The 13971-nt window shown below is 41.0% G+C and overlaps 1 protein-coding gene across 1 annotated transcript in view; it reads right to left on the bottom strand.

The window, feature by feature from the left end:
* Positions 1–3036: 3036 nt before the first annotated feature.
* LOC100358200 (germ cell-less protein-like 1) overlaps positions 3037–13971 on the bottom strand; it is a 92639-nt gene continuing 81704 nt past the window's right edge. The window contains exon 4 of the mRNA XM_070066672.1: positions 3037–3150. Within this exon, the coding sequence (XP_069922773.1) occupies positions 3037–3150 (114 nt within the window). The remainder of the gene's footprint in view (positions 3151–13971) is intronic.

The following is a 13971-nucleotide window of genomic DNA, read 5'->3' as shown; positions in this document are numbered from 1 at the left end:
TAAATGGCCAGCAGGTATATCAAAAGTATGTGCAGCGTTACTAATCTTCAAGGAAGTGCAAATTAAAACCCAAATGGAAAACCATTTTACAACTACTAAAATGGCTGTAATCAGAAAGATCCCCAGCCCACACACACACACACACACACACACACACACACAAACAATGAAAACGATGTGGCAAAAAGCGATGTGGTAAAAAGTGCGCCCTATTGGTGGCAATTAGCATAGACATAGAGAGAGTAACATGGAACTTCCTCAAAAAATCTAGAAAAAGAACTATGAAAGGATCCAGGAATCCCGCTAGGGGGAATATATCCAAAAGAAATGAAATCAGTAAGTTAAGGAGATATCTGCACTCCCACTTTTTTTATAGCACTGTTCACAACAGCCTAGATATGGAATTGACCAAAGTATTCAACAAGGCAGGAACATATAAAGAAAATATGGTGGGGCTGGTAATGTGGCATAGCAGGTAAGGCTACTGCTTGCAGTGCCAGCATCCCCTATGTGTGCTGGTTCGAGTCTCAGTGCTCCACTTCAGAGCCAGCTCTCTGCTATGTCCCGGGAAAGCAGTAGAAGATGGCTTAAGTCCTTGGGCCCCTGCACCAGCGTGGGAGACCTGAAAGAAGCTCCTGACTCTTGGCTTCAGATTGGTGCAGCTCCAGCCATTGCAGCATTCTGAGGAGCGAACCAGCAGATGGATGATCTCTCTCTCTGTCTCTCTGTCTCTCCCCTCCCCACCCTCTGGCTTTGTGTAACTCTGCCTTTCAAATAAATAAATCTTTTATAAAAGAAAATATGGTTAATATACACAAAGGGAATATTACCCAAACACAAAAGGAAAGGGATCCTTCCATGTGGCTGTATGTGTAGGACAATAACAAAAAAAGTGAAATAAGCCAGACACAAAAAGAATACAGCATGATCTCACTCTGATGTTGAATATATATCTATATCTATCTATCTATCTATCTATCTATCTATCTATATAAAGGTTTATCTCAGAGAACCAATGAGTAGAAAGGTTCTGGCAAGGGACTGAGGCATGGTAGTGTGGGGGTGGCTGTGGCTGTTGTGATGTTGGTCTGAAGACGCAAAAATTTAGGTTAAGCGGATAATGTTCAAGAGATCTATTGACTATCATAGTTAAACACAATGTATTGTGCTTTTTAAAACGTGAGCATGAGTGTTAAGTGTTCTCACTACAAAACACTGGGTAAGATAATGCATGGGTTAATTAGCTAGATTTTATTTATTGCAGTGTATATATGATTACACTTCAAAATATCATGTTGTATGTGATATAGGCACACAACTTAATCAGTCAGTTTTTAAGAAACAAGAATAAATTTTTTGTGTCTCCATGTGCCTACTTCTCAAAACCTTTAGCAAATGGGAGCACGGAGAAGGAGAAAGGATGTTTTTAAGTAGCATCCTCAAATTCCATCGGGGCTACTCAGGATGGGAGTTTAAAGTCTGTACATCTCCCAACTGGATTTCTTAGAACCACTTTTCTTCCATGAGGTTAATTGGACAAGAACAAACTTTCCAAACAAATTAGAATAAAAGTAATTTTATAACAGTGTCACCCTTCCTGGCAGGCATAATAATCTTACAATTTATGAAGCAAAGCAAAACGTTTAGCTCATCTTTCCTTTGTTATAAATGAAGGCCAAATACATCCTGGACAACTGCCCTAGTGGATATGTCCTTGCCCCTTATAACACACCAATGCTCCAATCACTGTGATAAAAATGGTTGAGCAACATTTAACTATAAAAAACTTGATCAAGGTGGGCTACTCAGAATTTCACAATATCCCACATTCTTCATTCAGTTTCTACTTAGCATACAAGCTGTTGGGACTGGATGGTTTGGAATCAATACCTGACGTTATTAGAGAAACTCTACTGCTCCGTATTTGGTGGGCTCATAATCTCTGGGTGTTCTATCTTCACATTCTGAACTCCTTCTGATCAATCTCCCTCCCATAAGGCAGCAAGCGATAGAGGCAAGCAAGCAGACAGAGACAGGCAGCCAGAGAGACCCAGAATCGCCTTCTGCCTTGGTTTCTATGTGCCTCTGCCTGCCTCTTTTTTATATATTTGTCTCCATCACTTGCTCTCTTTTTCTCTCGTCTGTCTCTCTTTCTGTGTGACTTGCCATATGTCTCCCTTGCATTTTGTCTTTCTGTCTGATTCTCCCTTACTATTTGCTTCTGTGGCTGACTGTCTCTACCTGACAGTCTCTGACATTCTATTCATCTCGGTCTCTGTCCTTTTCTGTTTCTGTCTGTGTCTTTTCTGCCTCTGTATTGAATCCATTCATGGGATTGTGGCTATGGCTCTCTTTCACTCTTCATCTGCCATTAGTCTGTCTCCTTCTGACCCTTCCTGACTGTCTGACTTTTTCTGTCTGTCTTGTTTCCTCCCTTATCTATCTCTGCCCTGTCCATTTCTGTCTGCCTCTTTGCCCCCATCTTCTTGCTTCTGGCCTCAATTTTGCTGCTGTCAGCCACAGCTACTTCTGCCTTCTCTGTCCATCTGTTCAGACCCTCATCCTCAGTTAGGTTTGCTGGTAGGTGTTCCCACACTGAACACCTAAATGTGACTCTCTCCTAGGGATCTAACTCCAGCCCTCTTCTCTTCCTCCATTCTCCCTAGGTGATACCATCCTATCTGGTGACTTAAATACTGTCACAATGCTCATCACTACTAAATTACTATCTCCCACTCACTTTTTCCCTGAGGAATTTTTAAGTATCTCTTCAACATTTCCATGTTGATTTCTACTAGGCATCACGGAATTGTCAAATGCAAAACTGAAGTCTTGATTTTCCTCGAAATGTGCTCTGTCTCAAAACCTCTCTTATCTCATTAAGTGTTACAGCCACTCACCTCATACCTGATCCTTGATCTTATCATGCTGGCTCTATCCTCAGATTATGTCTTGCATAAAATGAGATTTTTCTTCCTTACATGGAAGATGTGTAGAGTTTTCCAGTGCAAGGCAGGTCATGAGGCCTCCCTGTAGTCACAAGGGACTCAGGCGCCAGTCATTCTGAAGGTACGTGACTTCAAGTCTCAGGGTCTCTCCATGGTTTGTTGCAGCTGCTAGAACTCCAGCCATGATACCAATGCCATAGGCCTGGAGAAAATGGAAAGGCAGTAGGAAAAATAGGGACTAATTTCAGTTACCTAAATTCTACTTAGGCTGCATTCCCAGGATCACTCTATCACCTTTGGGTGTAATATTTTGTCCCAGCCAGCAAAGTATCTGGCAAAAATTGAGCATTTTAATGCTAAATAGGGATTGAGTATTCGACCTTTGGCAAGGGGAAGTGGCAGTGTCTGCTCTATCCAGCAACCTTCTGCTGTTCACAAAGCAGGTGTGGTAATTACCGCAAAGTCCAAGTTGTTTCCTATCACGTACTGACTTCAAATCCCATAGTGGCTTCTCTTTATACTATGAATAAAATTCAGTCTTCGAAATTGGCTTACAAAGCTTTCAGCCATCAGATCCCTGTCTATCTCCAGGACCTCAACTCCTTTTTGTTCACTCTCCCTTTTGTTCACTAGGGAGCTGCCACACAAGACTTTTGTTCAGTTCAGAAAACATTCCCCCTTCACACCCTTATGACATACATACATGATAAATGATTATTACAGCAGGCTTCCCTGCTGCCCTGCATCTCATTTTGAACTAAGCTCAAATGCCACAGGTCTCTGAAAATTTTACTACAATAACTAGTCACTGCCAATCACATTGCCCATTTGTGATTGTCCATTTGTGTGAAAGTGTCTCTAGTGTTTATATTTATAAAGATTTATTTATTTGTGTGATTTTCAGTGCTATACACACACACACAGAGAGAGAGAGAGAGAATGAGAGAGAGAGAGAGAGAATCTTCCATCCACTGGATCACTCCCCTAATGGCCACAATGGCCGGGGCTGGGCCAGGCTAAACCGGGATCCTGGAGCTTCATTCAGGTCTCCCGTGTGGATGCCAGGGGCCCAAACACTTGGGCCACCTTCCAGTGGTTTTCCCAGGCCATTATCAGGGAGCTAGATTTGAAGTGGAGCAGCTGGGCTATGAACTGGTTCCCATATGTTATGCCAGCATCACAGGCGGCACCTTTTCCCACAAAGCCACGGTGCTAGTCTGTGACTAGGTTTTAGTATATCCCCCTACCGGAATGTAAATTCCTGGGGGGCAGGAACTTGGTCTCCCTCTTTTACCCCTATACCTCTACTTCCCAACACAGGATCTGAGGCACACAGATTAGGTGCTCAGCAAGTGTTGGACAAATATATGACTGAATGCACTAATGTACACACAACGCAGGGCCCATTTGCAACAGGAAAGCCAGTAGGGGAAGAATTTTTTTTTATAACCTCTAAAATTCTTAGCTTTATTCCTTTCGCAGAGGGAGTGGGAAAGGGGAGGGTTGCGGGTGGGAGGGACGTTATGGGGGGGAAGCCATTGTAATCCATAAGCTGTACTTTGGAAATTTATATTCATTAAATAAAAGTTTAAAAAAAAGAAAGCTAGTAAAGGAAGAATTTTTTTATAACCTCTAAAATTTTTAGCTTTATTCCTTTCACAGAAGCATGAATTTCAAGTGGCAAGCATTTATAACACGCACTGGGGACATCTCCCTGCTATCCAGTTAAAATTTCCCTACCGATTATGTCCCAGTATTTTTCCCAAGTCAGCTTAACTGTGACGAGCTGGAGTGTGCACATCTTCACCAAGCTTGATTTTAGAGAGACCAAGCAACCAACTGGGTGAATTGAGAACCCATCTAATTTGGGGTCGTATCGAGATTTCTCCAAATATATTCTTACAGAATGTGGAGCTTGCAATTGTAGTTTGCTCAAGGTTTTCAAGGAAATGATCAAGAGTAACAAGATTGTCTTTAATTTGTTAATCCAAACAAACTGAGTGACAGAAGCCTCCTCAGTATAGTAGCCAGAAAAAGAAGTTTCGTTTTGCCTCATGGATTTGTTCCCTAGTATGCACCACAAGCTTAATCACGTCCAATTGTGACTGCAGGGAGCAAGGCATCTTGGAAGGACATTGTACCCATAGCATGCCAACCTCATAAAGCACATCAAAGCATTATTGCTGCTAGGTGACAGGCTCAGAACAAGTCTTTAAGTTTGGCTAGCTCTGCTGACTTGACTTCAGGAAGTAGCTGGCATTCTCTACGTTCTTGGGAAACAGTAACTGAAAATATGCTTGTCTGCCTCGAGATGTGACGTGCCTATCGAGACTTCTATGTCTGTCCTAGAAAAAGTTTTCCTGAAGATGAGAGTGAGGCAGAAGAAGATCTCAGATTAACGGTGGTTCACCGTGAGGCTCTCTGTCCTCTAAATTAGCGGGTAAGTTAGCTGGAGCAAGGGAATGACACCTACAGACTGTGATGTATACAGGCTAGAAGCGACAACTCGCAGACAGTGAGTAAGGAAGTGAGAAATGCCGGGTGCACTTGATGAGCCCTAGTGAGGCTCAAGAGTTGAACCAAGATTAACTCAGAAGTTCTTTCCACTAACTGTATGGTTGCACTCATTTCTCAGAGGCAAGGGGATATAGCTTTAACTACTGGGTGGAGAGAGACTGCAATACCCTATGGACCTCTTTTTCTGGGTTTCTGAAATGTGCCATTGTGGAGACCAAGGTCACAGGAGTCTGAATCATCGCCCCTTTCCTGAACTCTGACAGACTCCCCCTGCAGAGTCTGCCTTCAAAATTCTCTGCAGCTTTGTGAAGTGCATGAAACAAAACATCATTTGATCAGTGCTTTCCACAGGTAGATCATCCCATAGAGTATCCCATCTACATCTGTAAGAGTATGCCATTTATTTCTCCTGTCTATGCTCTGAGAGCTATTGTTTGCTTGTTTTTTGAGACAGATGGGCTAGAGGGGAAGGAGGACTTGTCTGAAATCACACAAGTGGTGAGCAAGTGGGGCTTCTGAACTCTAAACCCAGTCTGAATAGTTCTTATGTGCTCCTTGCCACTGCTTATTATACAGTGCCCCTCATAAGATAACCAGTTGATGGTGGCGTCCCCTGCTCCTGAGCTTTGCCAATCAATGTCTGTCGCTGATTCCGCTACTAGAACTGAAGATGCATCAAATATGATACCTTAAAATGCTGTTTACCTTTAATAATGAAATGCAATTAAATCATAATTTAATTTATAGATGAAAATGTATTTTGATAAGCACTTAAATATTTTAAAGTATTTTGTGCACTTCTATTTCTGGCACAAGGTAGAGTAGGCAGACTTATCTTGATTCCTCCCAGCTAAAATCCACTATGTGTGAATATGTATATATATGCATATGTACATACATACACATATGTATACATACATATATATGTTTGTATGTATGTATACACACACCAACACACACACAGGTTGCAAGACTCTAAAAAGAATTCCAACCAGTATGGGACATTGGGCCCTGTGAAGCAACAGCATAGTAAGTTCACAGGATTTGCTTTTTGCATCATATGTCCACTACTGGAATGTGGAAAAATCAGTAATGTGGAAATGTCAATGGGCACACATGAGGAGAGATCCTCCAAAATCCTTCTCTTTAGCTTGAGAACCGTGGAAGAGCCATCCTAGTAAAAACAGAAACTTTTTAGATAACACCTGCCAACCACCATGGGAGGAGTGGAGACAGCAGCCACACACCTACCCTCAACCCCCGACAACAAATACAGGGGGAAGAGCCCAGAGTTTTTCCCTCACATAGTTGCCACGACTATGCCCCGACCTGGCTTCCCTGATGGGATGATGTCAAGCAAAGCTGTGTTGGAAGCCAATCCATTCACTCACTCACTCAGAGCAAAAATGAGATGACCCTCACCCTTCCTTGCTGGGATGGTGTCAGAAGAGTTCTAGTAGAATGATGACTCATACCACTGCTGTGGTAGGCAAAACTATGGCTTTGTATTGCCCGTGTCCTAATCCCCAGAACCTCTGAATACGTTATGTTGTATGGTAAAATGTAATTAAGATGGGAGATGAAGTTAAAGTTACTAATTATTTGACTTTACCATAGAAAGACTTTCCTGGATTATTTGGGTGGGTCCAACACAGTCACACGAACTATCAAAGGCATTAGAGGAGAGCAGAAGATTGGGTTAAAGTGATGTGATGCAAGGAGGATGTGACCCACCATGGTTGGATGTGAATTTGGAGAAAGGCAGCTATGAAGGAAGGACTGTGGCAGCCTCTAGAAGCTGGGAATAGCCCTCAACACACAGTCAGCAAGTCCTGCTGCTGCAAGGAATTTAATGCTGCCAACAACCCAAATGAATAGGAAATGGACTCTTCCTAGAACCTCCAGAAAGAATTGAAGCCTACCGACACTTCAGTTTTAGTTTGGAGAGACCCATATGAAATTCCTGACCTGCAAAACCAGGAGATGACAAATGTGTACTTTAAGAAGCAACAGGAAATATGTACACCCGACCATAAAAAGAGAATGAAACCTTAGCATTTTGCAACAAAGTGGATGGGAATGGAGGCCCTTATGCTTAGTGAAAAAAAAGCCAGCCACAGAAAGACAAATACGACATGTTTGCTCTCATGTGTAGATGTCAATATATGTATCTAAATCTATAGAGTAAAAAAAATAAGATGTGGAGGCCATGTTATTAGGTATACACATATTTGTTAAAATTATTTTCACTGATTTATACTTCTTACATAATAAGATAACCTCCTTTCCTCATCTTATGATGTTAATATTTCTCCCCCTGCTTTCTATGTGTCTCTGTCACCCCCAGTGCATATTTATTTCTTAAGCTTTTCAAATCTTTTGTCAGAATGGGTTTCTTGCATATACTAGATATTTGTGTTTTCTGTGTGACCCATTCTGAAAACAGCTTTGTCTCAATAGTTATTTACATTTATTTAAAAAGGGAAAACAAACACAGTTAGCCAGGAGTAGCAGGCTCCCGACCCTACATAAGTTTTTGTGGTGCAGGCCATGTGGGGAGCAGTGTGAGGCACCCCTACCCTCTAGCATGGAGGACAGAACGAAAGGATAAAACATTCCACCAGTACTGAGGGGAAAAAAAGTGTCACCCCCAGAGGCCGCAAGTGGTGGAAATATCTTTCAGGGGTGAAGTATAAGTGAATACATTGTCAGGTGAAGGACAGTAGAGAATGTGGTGCCAAGAGATCTGCTTTGAACACAGCTAAAGAAGTTCCTCAAACAGAAAGCAAATGACAAAAGAAAGAATCTGTGAGCACCAGAAAGGCAAAGAGAACAATAAAAAGGAGTAAAAATGTGTGGAAATATGATAGCATTTACTTCCCCTCTTGAGTTTTCTAAACTCTGTTTGATGTTTGCAGCAAAAACTAGCGTTTTGCCTGTGGCTTTCAATGTCACAAAATTATTTGACAAAACAATTATTTTCCAAACGTTTTTGTATTAAGTATTACAAATATATTCTCAATATGTTGAGAGTACTTGCCAGGTATTAACAGTTAGGCAATCCTGTTTTGCAGATATGGAACCTGAGGCCTTAAGCCCCTAGAGTGAATGTGCACATGTTGAGCATTTTCAGGTGTGGAGTTAGGAGTGGACAATGGTTGCTAAGCAAGGACATTAGTTAAATGACTAAAGAATTTCTTGGAAGAAGGCAGAACATGAATGGAGAAGTGGATATTTTAGTAATATCTATATCTATATCATCATATCTATCTATACCTATATCCATACCTAAACCTATACCTATACCTATACCTATACCTATATCTATATCTATATCTATATCTATATCTATATCTATATCTATATCTACATCTATATCCTTTCTCCACTATCTGTGCCCCTGGGATCACTGGAGACCATTTCTGCTCCTCTAAGAAATGATTGGTTACAGGAAGACAGGCAGCATGGGCTTAGTGATGGCAGATGACATAATGATCCATGAAAGGCATAAAGCATGGTTTTTCCTTTTCTGAGAAAGGTCCATCAAGGATAGATTATCTGCAGTTGTGTGACACTGGCTGTTTTGAGTGGAAAAAAGGCAAAATTGAGTCATGGAATAATAAAAAATGTTCACCTTTTAGTAGTTGATTTTCTTGTGTTAAAGAATGTGACTCAGGCCTCGCAAATTCAACTGTTCACGTCTAAGAGGACGCATGTGGCTACAGTTTAGGTATATACATTTGAAAATTACGTAGAGTGGGAGAAAGACCCTGAAATTTGCAGCCAAAGGGTCTTCGATTTACATCCTCACCCAGAAATCAGTTGCTTAGCCATGTCATAATGGACATGTTACTTTACCACTGGTTCTCACTGTTCTCCTTTCAGATGGGGATACAAGAATGCATACCTGCCACGATATTTGTGTGGGTCAAATGAAAGAAAAATGTGCCCAAAGTACTTAGATTATTGATGCTGTTCAGTAAATGATAACTCCCTGCTCTACTGCAAACCTTCCACCCTGAGGTGAAACAAAAAGCTTTAAGTCCTTCCTTGCAGCAATGTTCATTAACTTGTATTGCAATATTAAGTTTTGCCCTAAGAGTCACTGAGTTGGGGTAGATCAACGTCTGGATAAGTATTTATTCACGGTATCACAATTGACATGTAGACTTTTCAGAGCATGTTAAAATGACTTGACAAATAGAAATGGGGTATAGGGGCTGGCATTATAGTACAGTGTCTTGAGCTACCACTTGCAACACGAGCAACCCATTTGAGAGTTGCAGTTCTAGCTACACAATTTTCTGATACAGCTCCCTGCTAATGCATCTGAGCAGGCATCAGAAAATTTACCAAGTACTTGGGCATCCTGCCACCCAGGTAGGAGACCTGGATGGAGTTCCTGGATCCTGGTTTCAGTTTGCCCCAGAATTGGCAGCTGTGGCCATTTGGGGAGTGAACAAGGGATGGATTCTCCTTCTCTCTCTCTCTCTCTCTCTCTCTACATATATATATATATATATATGACATGTTTATACATGTGTGTGTGCACAAAGTGCAACTTTCTCTCAAATTCTGTCATTGTTGCTTTCAAATATATAATACATAAATCTCAAAAAAAAGCTCTTCCAAATAACTAGAGAGAATGTGTTAATAAAGAACACTCAATCTGATCAATAGAAATTCAATCAATCAATCCAGTAAGAGAAAATAAAAAAAAACAGGAAGAGAGAAAACTTGTGAAGCTGGCAGAAAAAAATCACAATAAAAAGGGAGCAGGAAGAAGATGACAGAAACAACTGTAAAGATAGAGGTTAGTGGGAAACACTCAGTATGGATCCATATGCTCTTTGAGTGAGCATCATTTGAAGGGTCAACAATAAGTGGTTGTGGGCATACTTTTTATGCTTTCAATTCTTAAATGATAAAGAAGGAACTCAGAGTGCACAGACGATATCTCTGATTGCTGTGTATAATTAACTATGAAGCCTCAAAATATACATATATCAAAATTCACCAAAATTGGTAAGTCCACAAAGTGGGAACAGATGGTTAAGAAAGCTATACGTATTAGCAATGGCTAAGGAAGCTTTGAAGAACACCATCAAATCAAATCATGATTCAGTGCACTCTTATCAAATATTAGGTCTAACAGCTAGGACATATTTATTCCTTGGAAACACAGCTAGAACATATGGAGAAATAGATCATATGCTAGACCGCAAATACATGTCAGCAAATATCAAAGAGTTGTTAAGATGCGAATGATACTCTGTGAACACAGTGTAACTGAGTCAGAAAATAATAATCCAAGGAAAAACTTAATTATGCAACTTGAAACAATTGATAAATATGACCAGCAAGTGATGCATTGAAATTATTAATCATAACAGAAATTGGAAATATTGAAACCAAAGAATTATGAAATTATCACCTATAAAATCATATGTGATACAACATGTAGTACTTTGAGGAACATTTATAATACCAGATGCTTCTATCGGTAAATGAGACTACAAATTTATGAGCTAAAAAACAAAAATACCAAATAAGAATAATAGACTATGTGCATGGAAATGAAACGGACAAATATTTATCCAAAATTATATAAGGATAACATAGAAATCTTTAAAGAAGATCAAGCACATCAAATGCTTGTTTTTAGGAGGTACAAATAAAACCAATAAATTCCCTACAATGGGGTCAAGAGAAAACACAAATTAAAGCTGTTAGGGCTAAGAAAAGGAGCCATCACTACAGACATAATATATAATTTTAAAGGAGCATAGCATTATGTACAACTTGAAAATGTGTAGTGAAACAAGTTATTTTCTAAACCTTCTAAAATTACATCAGATGGAAGCAGCCTTACCATCGCTGTGACATAAATTTAATGCATTATGAATATGAAATTATAAAAGTAAAATTAGGAAAGCATGTGGGAACTCTTCCGTGGCCCTAGGTATTACCAGTGGTTTCAATGTATATAAAGTTGACCTCATCTGGAACTCGCAGGACACGTGTGTATCAGGTCACCCCACTATTTAGGAAGCCCTCCCATTTAGGAATTTCATGGCCAATTTGGAATCCTATCCTTTTGCAAACTGATATCACTATAATTACTTTTTTTTTTTTTTGACAGGCAGAGTGGACAGTGAGAGAGAGAGAGACAGAGAGAAAGGTCTTCCTTTGCCGTTGGTTCACCCTCCAATGGCCGCCGTGGCCGGCGCGCTGCTGCCGGCGCACCGCGCTGATCCGATGGCAGGAGCCAGGAGCCAGGTGCTTTTCCTGGTCTCCCATGGGGTGCAGGGCCCAAGCACCTGGGCCATCCTCCACTGCACTCCCTGGCCACAGCAGAGGGCTGGCCTGGAAGAGGGGCAACCGGGACAGAATCCGGCGCCCCGACCGGGACTAGAACCCGGTGTGCCGGCGCCGCTAGGCGGAGGATTAGCCTAGTGAGCCGCGGCGCCGGCCTGATATCACTATAATTACTTTAAAGGACTTGTATGATGTTGCAGATTTTTCACACAGATAGGAGCTACATTTCCAAAACACTCACCTAAGCAGTCTTTATGTGATCTGTGACCTGGAGATCTGGCCTTCTGAAATAGGCATCAGAATAAACTGCTCTTGAGCCTAGGTGAAAAAGATCTTGCCAGGTACTGTCAACAACTAGCATCCATGAAACTTGGCGGTGTTGGTTCTTGAATTCATATTTCTCAGCATATCCTCCTGTCTACTGTATACCCACTCCATCTGGACAACATACAGCTGAAGATTCTCAGCAATCTTCCATGAAATGCTGACTTCAGAAGTGGGGAGAGGCCGGCACTCTGCGTAGCGGGTAAAACCGCTGCCTGCAATGCCGGCATCCCATATGGGTGCCGGTTCGAAAACCGGCTGCTGCAGTTCCGATCCAGCCCCCTGCTATGGCCTGGGAAAGCAGTAGAGCATGACCCAAGTCCTTGGGCCCCTGCACCCACGTAGGAGACCTGGAAAAAGCTCCTGGCTCCTGGCTTCGGATCAGTGCAGCTCTGGCTGTTGCAGCCATCCTGGGAGTGAACCAACGGATGGAAGAACAAACTCTCTCTCTCTCTCTCTGCCTCTCCTTCTCTCTCTGTGTAACTGTGACTTTCGAGTAAAATAAATAAATCTTTAAAAAAAGAAGTGGGGATATTCCTTCAAAGATGATAGGATAAGATTGATTTTCTGATACTTCAACACTTTTTCTTCATCCTTACTAGACCACTAACATAATGCGAGAAAAAGGAGCCATGAGCCATGAGTTCTGATACAGTCGATATTTTTGCAGTAGAATATCTTATTATGCAAAATCTGAAAACATAATTTGAAGTAAGTAGTATTCCAAAAACACCAAAATTAAATCAAGTAGAATTATCTCAATCATTACACGCCCTATTGTGATGCCTTCCAGAACACAAATACATTCACCCTTATCTTCACCCTGTTATCACTTACCCCTGTATGATCTGCTTCTGTTGCTTAAGGGGAAACAAATGCTGAATATGACCAGCTCCACCTAACCCCATTGACATCAGAGTAAAAGAAAAAAGCTGCTGTTGCTCTAAGGAACCCTGAAAGTGATTTTATTTTTGAAGGTTCTTTCTGAAATGTATGTTTCCTTACATATTAATCCCACCCTTCAGAATTATAAGCATCGAATCTTGTTCTCACAGAGACAGAAGACTCCTGCTGAGGTCATTGTAATCCTATCAGTAGGGCATAATCAATCAGGAGTAGCCACTGATGTTGGGGCCATTCTTGCACTAATACTCACTTTGTTTATTGTATTCGTTTTGTTCAAGACAGTCAGCCTGCTTTACAAAAGTGAAGAGTGGTATGTATCTTGAGGAACACAAAATTGGCTTTCTCTGGTTGAGGTGAATGATCCACATATATTCCCAGTACAGAAGGTGTCACACTGGGGTACTACTTCACATGTAGCAACTTACATAAATATCTTATACAAGCATTCATCTATCACATGATAATGTGTACTGTGTGTTCATGGTGATTTTTTGGGACTTCCAGACATTTGAAACTAAGTATGCCCTGCATCCCTTCTTTCCCTGGGCATGGGAAGAAATAGCCGGAAGCACTCAAAGAGATTTATTTCAGAAATTTCAGAGAAGAATAACTGACTATCTTTGACTCTAACAAAAGTCACATGGCTCTAAAAACAGAGCCAACTGGCTTCATTAATGAGACAAAGAATTCACACCACAGCAAAAGGAGCAGGAGAGACTAATCCATGTTCAATCACAGACTATAGCTTCTAAATAAACTTTTGATCAGCAAAATTAGAGGAACAATTAAAAGTTAGATAACCAAATATATTTTTGTGGTCCAATATCGTTGACCAAAAGGCTACAGTAACAAATGAAAAGAAAACTATTGGCATCTAGGAACTGGCCTGGTACTCACAGTTAGGTCTCAGTCATGGCAAATGCTGTCCTCGCACTCACAACAAGAATATATTATGCTC

Source organism: Oryctolagus cuniculus, chromosome X (genome assembly GCF_964237555.1).
Source record: "Oryctolagus cuniculus chromosome X, mOryCun1.1, whole genome shotgun sequence".
NCBI lineage: Eukaryota > Metazoa > Chordata > Mammalia > Lagomorpha > Leporidae > Oryctolagus > Oryctolagus cuniculus.
Note: the sequence above shows the minus strand (reverse complement) of the source record. Positions and strands in the feature narration are given on the sequence as shown.